This window comes from Vulpes lagopus, chromosome 2, assembly GCF_018345385.1.
Source record: "Vulpes lagopus strain Blue_001 chromosome 2, ASM1834538v1, whole genome shotgun sequence".
In the NCBI taxonomy this organism is placed as follows: domain Eukaryota; kingdom Metazoa; phylum Chordata; class Mammalia; order Carnivora; family Canidae; genus Vulpes; species Vulpes lagopus.
The window spans coordinates 163,969,673-163,986,600 of record NC_054825.1 but is presented as its reverse complement, the minus strand read 5'-3'; the positions used below and the strand labels follow the sequence as shown (position 1 = coordinate 163,986,600).

The following is a 16,928-nucleotide window of genomic DNA, read 5'->3' as shown; positions in this document are numbered from 1 at the left end:
AATGACGAAAATATCTTATTTGTGCTGCTCAATTGGGTAGCTACGAGCTTCATGTGGTCACGGTCGTTATTGACTGTGGATTTTTTTTCTTTTTTTTTTTTTTGGTGACACAGCCCCTTTATGCCAAAGAGCTTGAGCCAAATTTTTGCCACTTGCAAGTCTCAACTAAACCAAGGTGTTTTCCCTTGAAATAAAACTAGAAATCTAGAACAGCAACCCAAGTCTCTCCAACACAGCAGAATGAGACCAGGTATCAGGGACTCAGGTCGGCAGGGGGAAGAATAGAGGAGTAAAGAGAGAGGGGCCAGGAGTGAGGCCCAGCAAGTCCTCACAGTGGACCAAACCCAAGATTCTTAAATATAGATGTATTTTTTTCATCTCTGGACACAACAATCACACCCATTCTGCCCTCCCCCTCCCAACTGCAAACCAAGTGCATCAGACACAGCACAGCACACATGAAGGGCCCCTTCCTTTCACCAAAGCTGGGGGCAGGGCACAGCTTAAGGACAGAAGAGCCTTGAGGTAAATATGAAAGTTCTAGAACCTAGTGGGTTCAGTTCTAGACCAGGGGCAAAGGACCAGGAAGCAGCACAGTGATAAGGTTCTAGAGTCAGCAACCAGGACCTAGAACCCAGTGGTTTCATGGTGGGCCTAGGGGTTGGGGGTTGTGGCAGAGGAAGATAGCTAGTTCTGTCCTCAGTGAGAAGATTCTCTGCAGACAACAGGAATCTCAAGATATGATGAGCTCAGACTCAGAGAAGGAGGAGTAGGGTCTGGTTTAGAAAAGGTCAGAAAGGTATCTAGACCAAGACGGGATGTTCTCTAATAGGAATGAGAAGCCAAGTGGTTCTGCACCACCACCATCACCCCATTGGCCAAAGTACAGAGAGAGGAGAGTGGGGGGTGTGGAAAGACCCTCCAGGCAGAGACAGACACCCCAGGAAGCACCAGATCAGACTAAACACACGAGCAACCTGGTCTGGAGTTGAAATGGAGGACCTCTGCATTCAGTTAAGTCCCTGACAGTGCCCCAGCTTTGGACTTGATTGTCCCAATTGTAGGGACACCACATGGTTTCCAGAGCTTGTAACCCCCGGGGCCAGGCCTGAGCATGGCATATTCTGTGTGCTGCAAACTTAGCAAGCCACAAAGGATCCTAGGAGCCCCTGCCTGGAAGGCAACAGAGCAGGTTTCCTAAAACCTCTGGCACCTTAGCAGGGTAATGGCAGATTCCTGGCCCCTGGCACCTAAGCCAGGCCCGGAGGACTCCAGGGCACAGAGTATGCATTCTGGAACCCAGGAAAGGCACGGCGTTGTGGATTCTGGAGTGTTGGGGGTTCCAAGAGCGGGGCCAGAGGGGCTGGAGTGTATGGCGGAGGGGGCAGGGCTGTGGCCCCCCCCAGGAGGGCTCGAGATCCGGAGTGGGGTTTAGGAACAGCGCCATCCTGCATCCACCCTCTGGAGGAGAGGCAGGATGGGTCAGGAGTGAGGGGCCCGGGACTCAGTTGCGCTCCTCGCCCAGGGAGCTGGCAGGGCTGAGGGGCTCACTGGGAGTGCTGAGCGAGCTGGAGGGCGCCGTGTCCACCGAGCTGCGCTTGCTCCCGCCGGTGGAAGAGGTGCAGGAGGCGCGACGCGGCCACTCCGGGGCACGGATGTTGCGCCGGTCCTTGGCTGCCTCCTCGTCCTCGTCGTAGCGCTCCCCATCTACATCCGGCGGCCCGTCCCGCGGCTCCTCCTCGTCCTCACTCTGGTGCGGACTTGAGTGGCGCGACAGCGAGGGCGATGGTGGCACCGAGGCCGGCCGTGGGTAGCGGTAGCCCTGAGTCTGCGTTCCGGGGGTGCGGGCACAAACCGCAGAGTGAGCAGAGACCTCTACGGTTCCCCCCACCCTCGGGGGCCCTCCCACTCCAAGAGGGACGCGCCCCACCCCGGCCCTGTAGCTCCAGGACCATCGGAGAGATATGGGTCCACTCACCGCGTCAGCCTCGTGGGGCTCATAGGTGAAGTGTTCTGGAAAGGCCTTGGCCAGCGCCATGTGGCGTGCAGACATATAGTACTTGGGGAAAAAGAAGGGAGGAGGTGTCAGGGGACCGGAGCCAGGCCCCGCCCCCGGCAGAGGTGGAAGGGGGCGGGCCCTAGTCACACTCCAGCACCTTCCAGTTGGCCCCTATGCCAATTAACCATCTCCCTGGACGTCTCTGAGCCACCCCCCATTAACAGGGGGCCAGAATTCTTAAGTCGGTTACCCCTTCGGCCACACACTGAAGCAAGTAAGGTAACCTCCACCAATGTGGTCTACCTGCAAAAGCTGCTTGATTTCTTAAAGGGAGAACAACTGGTACAGGTGGAAGGAGACTGCCTCCTGCGCGAGCCTTGGAGGCAGAGCAATCAGAGACCCAGAGCCGGAAGCGGCCGTTTCACCAGCGGAGGACGTGGAAGGGGAGTTATACCCGGCCTAGGTATTTCCAGTCCAGAAGGTCTGAGAGGCGCTCGGTGCGGTTTCGCTGGATGATGCGCTGCCGCCGGCTCTGCTGGCAGAAGCTGTAGAGGAAGGAGGTGAGCTGGGAGCAGGAATCATCCAGACTGCGGAACCGCCGGTCCAGGATGTAGATGCCTGTGGGGGCCAGGACGGGAGCTCAGAAATCAGACTAAGGAAACCATTCTCCCAGGGACTGTGGGGCGCCAGGACCCCTCCTTCCCAGGGACCCAGGAGCCCACCCTTTCCGCCCCCAGGATCCAAGAGTCTCGGCTCTGGGAGCTGACCGTAAGCGGAGGGGTCTGCAATGTGTTCCTCCATGAAGCAGCCGAAGCCAGAGAGGTTGGTGGAGATACTGGGGATGCCCATAACCGTGCACTCAGCTGCAGGAAGGCGGCAGAAGGAAGGTCCACTTAGCTTTCGCATTCTTTGAGACTCAAACGCAAGCCCTAACAGCGCCCTCTATTGACACCTTGCACAATCACTGAGCCCACAAAATCAGACCGTTCCTTAGACTATCATAGTCTCTGTTTCTCGAAAGCTAAGAGGCTCAGAAAAGGGAATTCACTTGTTTCCAGGCTTCAGGATGACGTAGAGCCTAGAGTTAGGTGATAGGATGCTCAATTATTAAGTTCATACTCTGTCCCAATGTCTACCATTTACTTAATCCTCACAGCCTGTAAGGTATTTTCTTTTTTTCTTTCTTTCTTTTTTAAGATTTTATTTTATTTTTTTTTCAGATTTATTTACTTGGGGGAATCCCTGGGTGGCTCGGCGGTTTGGCGCCTGCCTTCTGCCCAGGGCGTGATCCTGGAGTCCCGGGATCGAGTCCTGCATCCGGGCTCCCTGCATGGAGACTGCTTCTCCCTCTGCCTGTGTCTCTGCCTCTCTCTCTCAGTCTGTCTCTCATAAATAATAAGTAAATAAATCTTTTTTTAAAGATTTTATTTATTTATTCATGAGAGACACAGAGAGAGAGAGGCAGAGACACAGGCAGACGGAGAAGCAGGCTCCTCGCAGGGAGCCCCATGCTGGACTCGATCCCAGATCCTGGGATCACAACCTGAGGCGAAGACAGGAGCCTAACCACTGAGCCACCCAGGCGTCCTAAGATTTTATTTATTTATTTGACAGAGAGACAGCACAGACAGGAAGCAGATTCCCTGCTAAGTAAGCAGGGAGCCCTGGTGGGGCTCAATCCCAGGACTCTGGGATCATGACCTGAGCTGAAGGCAGATGCTTAACGGACTGACCCACCCAGGCCCTCCGGTAGGATACTTTCTTGTGCCAGACATAGTGTAATGGTTAATCATAGCTTCAGTCTATTTTTTTTTAAGATTTATTTGTTTATTTGAGAGAGAGAGAGAAGAGGGGAGGGGCAGAGGGAGACAGAGTCCTAAGCAGACTCTGTGCCAGGCACATAGCCTGATGTGGGGCTCAATCTCATGACCCCGAGATCAGGGCCTGAGCTGAAGCCAAAGGTCAGTCATTTAACTGACTGAGCCACCTGGGTGCCCCAGCTTCAGTCTATTTTGACAGGAGGTCAGAGAAGGGCTCTTATTACTGCCTCCTTTAACATCCTAAACAAGCCTGAGAAATGCTTCAAGCAGTTTATTTATTTTTATTTTTTAAATTTTTAAAAAGTTTTATTCGGACACCTGGGTGGCTCAGTGATTGAGTGATTGGATCCTGGAATCCTGGGATTGAGTCCCGCATCAGGCTCCCTGCATGGAGCCTGCTTCTCTCTCTGCCTATGTCTCTGCCTCTCTCTGTGTGTCTCTCATGAATAAATAAATAAAATCTTTAAAAAAATCGTATTTATTTATTCATGAGAGACACAGACAGAGAGGCAGGTGCCTGTGGGGAGCCCAATGAGAGACTTGATCCTGGACCCTGGGATCACAACCTGAGCCAAAGGCAGATGCTCAACCACTGAGCCACCCAGGTGCCCCCACATTCAGCTGCTGTTATCTCAGGGGCCAAACATCAGCAAACTGTGGGGAATGCCACATGACCTGTGACTGTGATATCAGCCCTCTAATTATGCTTCACGTAAACTACTTACTGCGTCACAAAAACACATCCCGTAGCAAAACAGACTGTTGCCATTGTCCTTGTTTTGCCACGGAGAGCTTGGGGCACAGAACAGGCAAATGCCTTGATGGATCATGCCTGATCTGACCAGAAGCCCACCAGCATGCTGCACTTACCCGGCGTGTAGCCCCAAGGTTCATAGTAGGAGGGAAAGACCCCAAGGTGGCAGCCACGGACAAATTCTTCATAATCCACGGGGAGCAGGGGGCTCGTGGAGGAGAGAAACTCTGGATGGAAAATAACCTAGCAGTGAAAAAGAAGAGCTCAGCCCAAGCAGCTTATTTAACTACTCCCTGGGACCCCAGAGTGGCCCAGAGAAGATGAAAAACTTGTCTAAAGTCACATAAGTCAGTGGTAGGAAAAAGATTTGAATCTAAGTCTGTCTGCTTGAAGTGCTAAGGTCCTTTCTAAAACACAGCAATCCTTTGATAAACTAGGGGAAAGGGGGGGATGAGAGGCCCAGTCTCTCTGTACCCCACCCCACCCCACCCTGCCTTTTTTTTTTTTTTAAGATTTTATTTATTTATTCATGAGAGACACAGAGAGAGAGGCAGAGACACAGGCAAAAGGAGAAGCAGCCTCCCCGTGGGGAGTCTGATGTGGAACTTAATCCCAGGACCCCAGGATCATAACCTGAGCCAAAGGCAGATGTTCAACCACTGAGCCATCTGGGTGCCCCTCCACCTCACCATGCTTAACCCACCTTGACCATTGCCCTCACCTTGACCCTGTCAGCACTACTATTGAAGAGCCCAATTCGGCGGATGGTGGTCAGGATAGGGTCCGAGGAGTCGTCCAGCATGTTGTGGGTGCACACAGGGGGGAAAGACTGTCGCTGTAGGCGCCACATGTAGGATGAGGATCAGAGAAAGGGCACAGGGCTCCCTAGTTCCCCATGAGCCATGCTGACCCTGGGGAGACCACAATTCCCACCAGGTTGTAGGAACAACAAGCCCAAGAGATGAGGAGTTGTGATTGTCTACTTGGGCTCTATCTGTAAAGGTCCACCTTTCCCTTTAACTGCCATGAGCCAGACAGAAACTACAATTCCCAGCTGTCTTTGAGGCAAAGCCTGCCTCTCAGACTATGGGAGTTAGAACTATTCCATTTTGTACTCTTGGCTCTGTCATCAAAGAAACCGAAAGGCACTAAAACTACCCTAACTCAATGAGGCAGAGACTTTGCCAATATGGTAGCAAGCTTCAGGAGCTGCTGGAAGTTGCAGGGGCTTTTTTTGTTTTGGCTTTGTTGAGAGAGAGAGAGCATCTCATGCAGGCTCCATGACCAGGACAGGGCCCAACATGGGGCTCAGTCCTCTGACCCTGAGATCATACCTGAGCCAAAATCAAGAGCTGGATGCTCAACCAACTGAGCCACCCAGGTGCCCCTAGTTGTAGTTTTCTTATGAAAATCTTGGCTTGTTTTCTCTCCAAATCACCTTTACTCTCCATCCTGTAATTCCCTCCACCTCCACTCCCAACCGAGGCCCAAAGGAACCAGAATTCCCAAGAATCAGTGAAGTAGGCCAGAGCTAGGAATTCCCACAGGGTGCTGGGATAGATAATTACTTGTACCTCTTCCATCTCATGAAAAAGTTCTACTCTCCTTCAGTCAGCGTCCAGGGGCTGCAAGAAACTACAACTCCCAGCAGCCTTAAGGACTATTGGAAATTGTAGTTTGGCCAAAAGCACATCACATCTTATTTATGCTTTGGCTTATCTTATTTCTGCTTCGGTTTCCATTCCTCAGGGAGTGTTTATCAACCCTGACCACAATACCAAAGATTCTGGACTCCAGAGAAGAAAAGAACTATAGTTCCCAGAAGCCTCTGGGGCTGGGGAAGCATCCATGGAGCAGGGGCTGCTGGGAGTTGTAGTTCTCATTCTGTTACTGCCGTGTACCTCTAAGGTTTCCCATCCACCTAACTGCATTAATCTCAGGAATCTAAAGAAGCTACAATTCCCAGGAATGTTTGGGGACTAAGACACAGCCAGTAGTTATCATACTGGAAAAGGAGTGTGGCTGCTGAGAGTTTTCAATGTTCTTCAGGTAATGGCAAGTGTTTTAGCTGCCCTTCTGGCTCTAATGAGTATGCAGCTAGTTTGCATGCAGCAAGACCCAGGGACAGCAGGAACTTGTAGTTCTTTTGTGGCTGGTTTGGCTTTCTAAAGTTCCCTTTCACCTTTTGTCCATTGACTGCAGGAACTCAATGAAATTGGAACTCCAAAGAAAAAAGAAAAGAAAGAAAAGAAAAAAGGAGAAAGAGAAAGGAAAGAAAGAAAGAAAGAAAGAAAGAAAGAAAGAAAGAAAGAAAGAGAAAAGAGAAAAGGAGGTAAGGAGGGGAGGGGAGGGGAGGGGAGGTGGAGGGAGGGAGGGAGGGAGGGTGGATGGAAGGAAGGAAGGAAGAAATTTCAATTCCCAGCAGCCCCTATAGCAGAATAAGCCCTGGGAAAACAGGCTGCCCTCAGGGACCTGAAGTTCTACCAGTCAGCTCACATCCTTCTGTGGACTTGAGAATTGATTCCCTAAAAAGGGCTGCCCATAAAGCAGAACTTCCAGCAATTTCTGGGGTCAGAGCTGACATGGCAGGCTGCCTATGGGGCTGTGGGGTGTTTCTAGCTCTCTGTTCAGGGGTCCAGACCATACCTGCGTGGCAAAGATGGCTCTCTTCATCATAGTGAAGTCCTCCTTGTCCAGCATCTTGTTCATGTCCGGGAGGCTCCCCCTGCAAGGTGAGCAAGGTATGCATCTGGAAATGGGTGATGAGAGGAGTTAGGGCCTAGGAGGATGCAGGGCTGGGGGTGGGACACTCACACCAGCAAGGATTCGTAAAGCTTCCTTCCGAACTTCTCTTTCACTGTGTTGGCTGTATCCCTAGAAGGAACAGAGCCACAACATCACTTACACACCGGCTGCCATATACTGTTAGGTTTCTGGGGCAGTTGGAAAACTGAGGTCTGAGCACAGGCCCTGGGGATTCTGGGCTGGAGGATGGGGACCTGGGAAACAGACCCTGGAAGGCTCGAATCCCTTGTGCCTGGCATCAGCTGTGTGGCCAGGAACAGGTGGCCTTCCCTCTCTGACTTCAGTGACTCATCCATAGGAGAGGGATAAAAATAGAATCAACCTCATAGGTTTGCAGTGAAAACTTGATGAAGTCATGACAAAAAAAGTACACAGTGCCTGGCCCATGGCAAGCCTTCCAGAAATGTCAGCTATTTTTAGGGCTTGCACTAGTCCTGGCAGTGGCAGTGCTAAGCCCCATTTTGTAAAAAGGAAAAATTATGTTCTGAGAGGAAATGAAGTACACAAGTAAAGCTAGCAATTAGTGACATCCTATAGGCTCACTGACATTCCTCTGCTCATAATCCTCTCATAACTCTGGCCTCATTCTCTACCCCGTCTCCCAATAGCACACTGCTCCAGCCCCACTGGTCCCCTGTGGTTTCTTAAACACACTTCAGGGCCTTTGCACTTGCTGTTCTTCTGCCTGAAGTCCTATTCCCCAGATACATAGGGAGGGCTCCCTCCCTCATTTCTTCTATTGGTCTCTACCCAATGGCATTTTCTCATTGTGGCCTGTCCTGACAACTCCACATCCTGTCTCATATTCCACTTCCTTTTTTTTTTTTTTTTTTTACTCCTCCACCTCCCTTTTTCCCTGAAAGATTTTATTTTTAAGTAATCTCTACACTCAACATGGGGCTTGAACTTACAACCCTGAGATCAAGAGTCACATGCTCTACTGCCTGAGCCAACCAGGCACCCCAGAACATTTTCTATAGAACTTTCTAAAATGTGAGCTTAGAGGGCAGGAATTTTATCTTTCTCATTCACAGCCTTGTCCCCAGGGCCTGGAGCAAAGTCTGGTACATGGTAGGTGCTCAAGGAATATCTGATGGCTGATGATTGAGTTTTGCATTTGAGGGAGCTGAGGCTTGGAGAGCAGAATTATTTGCTTAAAGTCACAAAGCTAGGTGGGGGCAATGGCACAAGTGGGACCTCGCCAGGTTAATGTCAGAGTCCTGGTTGTGCAGTCACACTTGTCCTGCTGGCAATTCCTTCCTGCCCCTGAACTGGGAGCCTCTTAAGCAGGTGACTTCACTAGGAATCTGTTGGGCCAAATTTTTCATGTTCCAGAGAACAAAACCGAGCCTCCCAAAGAACACAGCTGGGAGTGGGAACGGCAGGGCTCCTGGGCTGGGGGCTGCTGACCAAAGCTGCTTGCGCACAGCTTGGCCCTTGAGGGTTTCCACGTTGAAATTGTTGGTCCGGGCTGGCATGATGAAGAAGGCAACCACCGTCTGCTCGCTGCCGTTCACCTGGGCAGAAGAAGAGGCAGGGGGAGGGGGATGGTCAGGATCACCTGGGAGAAGGCTGAGGCCACCTACCCTTTTCTATCCATCAGGACCACTGTGGGGTGCCTGGGTGGCTCAGTGGTTGAGTATCTGCCTTTGGCTCAAGGCATGATCAGGGTTTGAGTCCCAAGTCCCGCATCAGGCTCCCCACAGGGAGCCTGCTTCTCCCTCTGCCTATGTCCCTGCCTCTCTCTGTGTGTCTCTCATGAATAAATAAAAAAATTCTTAAAAAAAAAAAAAGACCACTGTGATCCTGCCATGTCCCTTCCTGTCAAGGAGAATTAAAGTTACCATCCTCACAGCGACTCTGGTCTGCCCCTTCATACATGGATTTCCCTACTCGCACCACCCCCCCAAGTTATGTCCCAATTCCTTTGTCCTCTTTTTGTGTCCTTCCCAACAGCCCAGGCCTTACTCTGAGCAGATAATTGAGCCGGGCCAAGGCCTCTAGGAAGATATCGGCCCCCTTGTTAGAGAACTCGTAGCGGCCAGCGATAAAGAAATACAAGGTCTTGTCCAAGTTGAAGTCCAGGTGTCTAGAAAAGGCACAAGGCAGGGGGAAGCCAAGGTGAGGACCCTGTAGCCCTGGCCTTGAAACTACAAATCCCAACAGCTGAAGGGGGCAAAGAACTGCTTACAGTAGAGGCATCGTGGAGGACTCCTGGGAATTGTAGTGCTTCTCTCCTTAGCTGGGGATCAATCCCTCAATACCCAGCCATTGTTCTGGAGCTCAGAAATTCAAGAGGCTGAGAGCTACCCCACCTGTCCTGTCTCTCACACTTGGGACGTGGGCTCCCAACCCCCTCCTCTTCTCAAGACCTAGGCATTTGGTCTACGTACCCATAAAAATGGCCCCGCACAAACTCCTGGATTCGAGCCTTGCTCTGAGCATGGAGGTTCTGGAACTCATGCATGGCGGAGAACTTCTTCACATTCAGCCCATTGGGGGTCACGATATCTAGGATTGGGGAAGAAGATCCATGTTTCAAGTCTTCATTTATTCATTCAGATCATTGTGGCTGAATGAATAAATAAAGGGAAGACTCCTTTCTTTTCACAATTTCTTTTTTTTTTTTTTAATTTTTATTTATTTATGATAGTCACAGAGAGAGAGAGAGAGAGGCAGAGACACAGGCAGAGGGAGAAGCAGGCTCCATGCACCAGGAGCCCGATGTGGGATTCGATCCCGGGGCTCCAGGATGGCGCCCTGGGCCAAAGGCAGGCGCCAAACCGCTGCGCCACCCAGGGATCCCTCTTTTCACAATTTCTGTTTTAGTAGCTCCTCTGGGAGCTTCCTTGGTGACCTGGCTGCCCTGCCACTCAGATGCCTTCTTGCCCAAAGTTGCTTGCTTATGTTCACAAGCATGACTACAAATCCCAGCAGCCCCTGCAAATGGCTGACCACACAGGGAAATGATCCACCTTGGGGCCTCTGGGAGTTGTGGTTATTTTCTTGCCCTTCTACCACCCTGCACTGGGAATGATTTAAACATCCCCATTCTGCTTCTCCTAGAATATACCCTCAACTTTCAAGCCTTTTTTAGGGCCCCTACCTTTCCTAGCCTCACAGAAATTAAAACATGTCAATGAAAAATTAAAACCTCCACCTGCTCCAGGAGTATAAGGAGCTGACCAGCCAAGGGCCTTCTGGGAATTGTAGTTCTCACAATACACCCACTGAGAATGGGTACCATAACCTGGGAAGAATAACTTGTTCCAACATTGCTCTTCTCACAATCAAAACCCAGTGAAACTCCATTCCCTTTCAGGAGATCAATGTCTACATTAACCAATAAAATAACTTTACCATTTTGAAATTAACATCAAAGAAATGACATCTCCCATTAGTCTCTAGGACATATAGCCTGGCAGCTTCATATTCAGGTCACCAACTTAGGGTCTTCTGGGAGGTGTAGTTCTTTGCTCTCTATAGCTTAAAAAAAAAAAAAGCTGGTATAGGCCTTAGCACAGATGACCTCATTCATGTCTAGGGACTTCTGCCTATTCCCTACCTGGTTTCCTCTTGAGTAGGTGCTGGGCCTCAATGGCGGTGATCTGGGACACAGTAGTAAAGACGTGAGCGCAGTGGGCCGCTGCCCGCTCCATGCAGTAACGGTGATAGATTTGCCTCTCACCTGCTTCCTTGTCCACATTGAACTGGGTGGGAAGGGAGGGGCAGTCAGGGTAGAAGAACTGGGGAGAAGACTAGAGGTCTAGATTCTGGGGTTCTGGGGGTGGTTGTGGCTGGATGTTGAACTCCCGCGAATTTAGGAAGGAGGGGGCTAAGGATTTGGACTCCTGGGTCATGGGAGAAGCAGCTTGACCCTGGACAGCTTTGGGCTGTCCTGAAACACTCAGAGCCCCATCCATCACATTCCCGGCTCACATTCTCCAGGTTGTTGTAGAAGTCTACGGCACCCGCACACAGGTATCGTCCCAGGAGCGTGGCGTGGGTGGTGAAGATTGTAGCCACAGGAAGCCGCCGGGCCCGGCACAAGCAGAGTCCAATGCCTGCCAACCACTCATGGAAGTGTGCAACCACATGTGGCTTCTCCTCGTTCTGGGCCAGGAACTATGGGGCAACAGGAATAGGGCCGCTGTGTCTCCATATGTGTCATGCAGGCAAACGACAATCCCCAAGGTGGACAAGGAAGCAGGGGAGAGCTATCACCACTCATGCACAGAGATAGCCCACTGCAATCCCCCTAGAATAAGGAACTATAAATCCTTGAGACAGCCAGACCCGCTGACCCCATCCCTAAAGCCGATGGGAGTAGCAGGAGAGGGGTGTTGGCCAACCTTCTAAGTCCCAACAGTGCTGAATTGGAAAGCTTCCCCAGGTCCTGAATGTAACTCCTGGAGACTATCTCAGTCAAGAGCGGAACTGTACCCCACACTGGGTAAAGGACTACAACTCCCAGAATGATCTAGGTGTAGCCAGTTCCTAAACTGTTTTCCCTGGAGCATAAGAAGTGAAGTTTTTGAGCCTTTTAAAAGCTAAAAGGGGGTCAGAATCAGGATTCCTGGTTTTCATGTAGGCTGGAGATCACCAAACATCCAGGGCCCAGCCACTATCAGATTAAAGAACTACAACTCCCAGAATTCCCTGGTACAAACCCTCCAGCCAGGCCAGTGCCTCCAATAGCTAATGCCTCCAAAATCCTATACTTGGAAGATTAGCGTGAATGAAGCTGGGTTTGGGAGTTTGAGTCTCTGAGGGAAAAAAAAAGGGGGTCTGGGCCCCTGGATGTCCGTTTTCCCAAAGTTCAGAGCTAATGCTTGGAAAAAGACCTACCACTCCTAGAATGCCCTGGGAGAAGCCAGTCACCCCTGGCCCCCACCCAGCCACCCCCTGACCAGGGGCTGATAGCCATTGCAGTTTTGGGTCAGAGTCGGAAGGAGTGACATGGGGACCAGCAATGGGGCCTACCTCACCCAGGAACCAGGTGGTGAGGAAGCCAAAAAGGACAGCATCGTTGGCCTCACGGTCGTACCAGGGCACCCCGATGTTGCAGGTGTCCCATAGCTCCCCCTTCCAGCGCTCCAGGGCCCAGGCTGAGGCCCCCACATCCAGGAGCACCACCAGGGGGCCCCCCTCGATCAGCCAGCGACCAAAGTACACCTGGGGGGGGCAGGCATGAGAAGGCTCAGGGCTTTGGCCACACCACTCTGGGCTCAGCTGCCTGGGCTTAGGGCTTCAGTTCTTCCACCCTGTTTCTGTATCTGCTGCTAAATTCTCACCCGCCGCCTTATTTCTCTATGGCTGTTTCTTCCCCCAGCCCAGTTATCTGCACAATCTTTTCGCATCTGTTATATTGATCCCTTGGTTAGTTTCTATCACCACTACCCTGCTCCTACTCACTGCCTCCTTTCTCTACCTATAACCACATTTTTCACATGTCCTGTCCCTGGGCCCCCACTGCCTGGTTTTTCTACCCTTATGTCTCCAGCCTGCTGCCTCGTTTCTGTGTTTGCTGCCACTTCTCTCTTGCCAACCTCCGTGTTGCCTTTTCCCCGTTATCTTTTCCTTTTGCTGCTAATTCTTCTCACTGGATGTTTCTTTTACTGTTTTCACTGCCTTATTTCTTCCACCTGCTGCCTTGCTTCTGACTCTTTCACCATAAATATGTCACCTTCTGCCTCCTGGCTCTGCCCCATTTTGTACCCTGCAGCCACTTTTTTTTTTTAAGATTTTATTTATTTATTCATGAGAGAGAGAGAGAGAGAGAGAGAGAGAGAGAGGCAAGACACAGGCAGAGGGAGAAGCAGGCTCCATGCAGGGAGCCTGATGTGGGACTCCATCCTGGGACTTAATCCTGGGACTCCAGGATCACACCCTGGGCCAAAGGCAGGTGCTAAACGCTGAGCTACCCAGGCATCCCTGCAGCCACATTTTTAATGCCAGCTGCCCTCTTTCTTCCCCCAGGGGCTGTATTTTTCTATCCACTGCCATGTTTCTAAACCTCACTGTCACATTTCCTTCTGCCTCTGCCCCATTCCTCCAGTCGGCTGCTTTCCTCCTGAGATGAGATGAGGCCCAAAGTTCTGGGCCTACTGCCACTGTTCCTGTGCACGCAGCTAGCAGTCGTATGCCTCCCTGACCTGGCTTTTCCCAGCTGGAGGAGCCTGACTCTCATGCCCCTCCCCTCCCCCTCCCAGCTGTTGTCTGCCCTTTTGCTGGGGGGGGGGGGCTATTCTTAGGCCCCCAGCACGTGGGGAGCAGCTGCCATGGGGGAGGGCTGCGCTGTCCTACAGTTCCTTAGGGACAGGGTTGGGTCTGACTGGGCTCCAGACCCCACCCCAAGTCAGAGGCTGTGAATGAATGTAGGAACTACTGTACTTCTCCCTCCTAGACCCCAACCTGTCTGTACTTGAGGCCTGGGACATCTTGATCTTCTCTCTGCGTAGCAGCCACCTCTCTGTGCTCATCCTTCCGTCATCATCCAGGGCCTTGGGACAAGATCTCCCCTCCTATCTTTAATTCCTGGCTCTGCTCCTCTAAACCTCTGCCTTGTGGTCTGCTTGCCTAGCTCTCTTCTCTTCATTAGTACTCTATGTTCCTTTCCCTTCTAGGTCCTTCTCTCTGAAATATGGGGCTGCTTTTCTTCTTTATTTCGATCAGCTCTCTCCCTATTGCTCTAGCCCCTGGAGCTATCACCACCTCTTGGGACACTCAATCTCTCTCCATCCGTCTCTCTTCCTTTGTCAGCCTGTCCACCTCACTGCAAGCTCGGCTGCTTATAGTGATGATGATGATGATGGCCATGATCACAATAGCTTATACATTACCAACTGAAGCTAGGAACTGCACTGAAGACTTTATTAACTGTTAGATCCCCCAAAAACCCATAGAAATATGCTATTCGCATGTTTATTAGCCAAGGTCACACAGGCAGAGAGTAGAGAAGGTGACTTTGAACTTCAGGCTCCAGAGCCCCTACTCTGGTACTCCTGCCTCACCCCAAGCCCACCTCCCCTTGATCCCATCTGGCTGTCTTTCTATCTAGCTCTTTTTCTCCCTGTGGGTCTGACAACCTTGGCATCTAGAAACTATTTCTCAGTGTATCTTAGACCTGCAGTCTGTTTATCCATTCGCCAATCTCTTACAGCTTGGGGTTCACCCACCCATTTCATGGGGTCCTGCATCTGTCTGAGTGTCTGTTTTGATCCATGCCTCTCTCTCCCTCTGGGGCTATCCTCCCTGCCCTACCCCCTCCTGCTCCCTCTTCCCCATCCCTTCTCTATCTGCTGCTCCCACCCTAACTCTGGGCACCACCCTTGGCCTGGTCATTCCTACCTTGCAGCCTTTGCTGTTCATGGAGTCCAGTGTCCTCTTCAGAGCTGGGGTGGGGGGCTCGAGCAGTTCCACCTGGGTCCTCACGCCCTGCTCTGTGTACGGTCCAACCAGGTAGTAGTTGTCGCCCCACTCATCCCCTGTCACCTTTGCCTTCGTCTGCAGCACGGTGTAGATGCCACCCACTGTGGGCCCAAGTGTGTGAGGGCAGGTCCCAGCCGAGGTCCACAGGTCTGGGACCTGGGACAAGGGTTGGGGGTATGTGTGCAGGGGAGTGCATGGGAGCTCATGGAAGGTGCTGGGGCCCTGGACCTCTGGTTTAGAGGGAGGAGGGGACTGGAAGCCCACACTTCTGAGTCAGAGGGAGGATGGGATCAGAGTTCCAGGGCCATACTGGTTTAAGGGAGAACGGGGCTCAGACTAAACTTTTGAGTCTGAGACAGGAGAGTGGTAGGAACCTGGGCTCCTGGGTCTGAGGCAATTAGGGGCTGGGGTCCCAAGGATGACAGAAGCTGACAAAGATTAGCAGGACCCAGGTTCCCAAGTTCCCAGCTCACGAGCTGGGTTTAAATTCTCAGTCAGTCTCTAGGTCACCATAGGGGAGAATCTCTCTTCATGGGCCTATTCAGATTCCCACAGTTGCCCAAGAGAGGGCTGAATTGTCATTCCTTGCCCCCCAGGGGCTCTGCTGATCTGTCCCTCAGTTTCCTCTCCCCATATGAGGACACACATGCGGAGCCCTGCTCCTCCCATGACTCTACTGGGCTCCCAGCCTCCTTACCTCCTGGAGCCTGGGCCATGGTGATACATGGCTCCCAGTTTGAGGGCTGCCTGCCATGGTGTAAGACCCAGTCCCATTCTCTCCCAAGACTCAGCAAAGCAAAACCCTAGCTGCCTCCAGTCCCAGCTGGTTTTCCAAACCCAGTAGGCCCTTCAGGGCCTGGGACACAGAAATCTAGGCCCCCAGCCACTCCCATTCTAGGGCCCAGCCCCTGACCAACTTAGGACTTCCCCAGCCTTCCCTCATTTCAGTACGCATGTGTCTGAGACCACAGGCTCCTCTACTCTTAGAAACCTATAGCTCACACCCTCAGAGCCTAGGCATTCAGAACTTCTCTCCCACCCTAAGATCTAAGAATTAGAGTCTGCAGCCCCTCCCATCTTTATTGGCAAGTGGCCAGCTCCCAGATTCTGCCCCCACGAGTCATGCATCCTATCTCCCAGTTGGCTCTCTCCCAAGCCCAGAGTTCTATCCCCAGACTCTTCCCCCAGGGCCACAGGTCTGAAACCCAGCCACTTCATCCCCTTCGCTGTTCAGGACCCAGTTTCTGGTCTCCCAGAAATCTCCTTCCAGGACTTAGGAATCTTTCATTTTAGCTTCCTCTTTCCCAGGACCCAGCAACTGGACTTCCAGACTCCTTCCATTTTAACAAGTGAGGCGACTCATCCCCACCCCGCCAGGGTCCAGGAGACATACCCCGGCCCCTCCCCAAGGACACAGAAGTCATAGGCACCTTGCCCAGAACCCAAGAGTCCTGCCATGTAGTCCCGTCCTCCAATTACTCAAGAGTTCCAGCCCCCATTCCCGACTGCCCTTCTCGTCCGGGACCCACCGCCTGGCGTGCTCACCCTTGTTGGCCACCTCCCAGGCCACCTCGAAGAGCACTGTGTTCTCCAGATCGAATTCATCCTCCCAATCCTCCAGTCCTGGCAGTGAGGACATGGACAAAGTGCGGCTTAGAGGCATGGCCGACGCGTAAAGGGCGCTCTAGGGGCCAGAGGTAGGGGCTCCAGAGGTGCCTGGGGAATGCAAAGGGCAGGGCGCGGGGCCAGGTAGCTGGTGCCCAAGGGGAAGCTTGCAACGCCCTCGGCTTCCTATTGCACGACCGCACCCCCGCGCCGGAGCGCTAAGCCCTAAGCAGGAGGCGGCCGCAGCGTCACTGAGTCCGGTGGGGCCCCTGCAGTGAAATCTTGCGGCCACCAGGAGGCGGGGCCCGCCCCCCCGACCACAGCCATTGGCCCTTGCCCGGGGGAGGGGGCTGCCGCGTCTCCTCTTGGTGGACAAAGTAGGGTTTGCTCCGCCCCGCCACCTTGGCGGCCAATGAGAGCTTTAGGGGGCGTGGCTGCTCGCCGTGCCAGCCGATTGGCCCTCAACTCTGTCAATCCTAATCTTGGCCCCAAAATTAGCTGGGAGAGACGAGGG

General features: G+C 52.3%; 1 protein-coding gene across 1 annotated transcript; it reads right to left on the bottom strand.

The window, feature by feature from the left end:
- Nucleotides 1–350: 350 nt before the first annotated feature.
- On the bottom strand, nt 351–16,682 carry GYS1 (glycogen synthase 1). Its single transcript, XM_041743140.1, has 16 exons — nt 16,355–16,682; nt 14,729–14,910; nt 12,362–12,553; nt 11,318–11,503; nt 10,944–11,088; nt 9,772–9,889; nt 9,347–9,467; nt 8,789–8,895; nt 7,388–7,447; nt 7,220–7,298; nt 5,295–5,408; nt 4,690–4,816; nt 2,767–2,862; nt 2,454–2,617; nt 1,979–2,059; nt 351–1,828 (listed from the first exon to the last, which is right to left on the bottom strand). Exons 1-16 carry the CDS (start codon nt 16,470–16,472, stop codon nt 1,505–1,507), a joined length of 2,214 nt encoding a protein of 737 aa, XP_041599074.1. The 5' UTR covers nt 16,473–16,682; the 3' UTR covers nt 351–1,504.
- Between the last annotated feature and the right edge of the window lie 246 nt (nt 16,683–16,928).

Excerpts from the sequence above, each read along its gene's own strand:
- GYS1 (XM_041743140.1), bottom strand. The coding sequence starts at position 16,472 with ATGCCTCTAAGCCGCACTTTGTCCATGTCCTCACTGCCAGGACTGGAG. Across the intron at positions 14,911-16,354 it reads CTGGGAGGTGGCCAACAAGG|TGGGTGGCATCTACACCGTG; the intron begins GTGAGCACGCCA and ends TTGGGCCCACAG. Across the intron at positions 7,299-7,387 it reads CTTTACGAATCCTTGCTGGT|GGGGAGCCTCCCGGACATGA; the intron begins GTGAGTGTCCCA and ends CTCACCTTGCAG.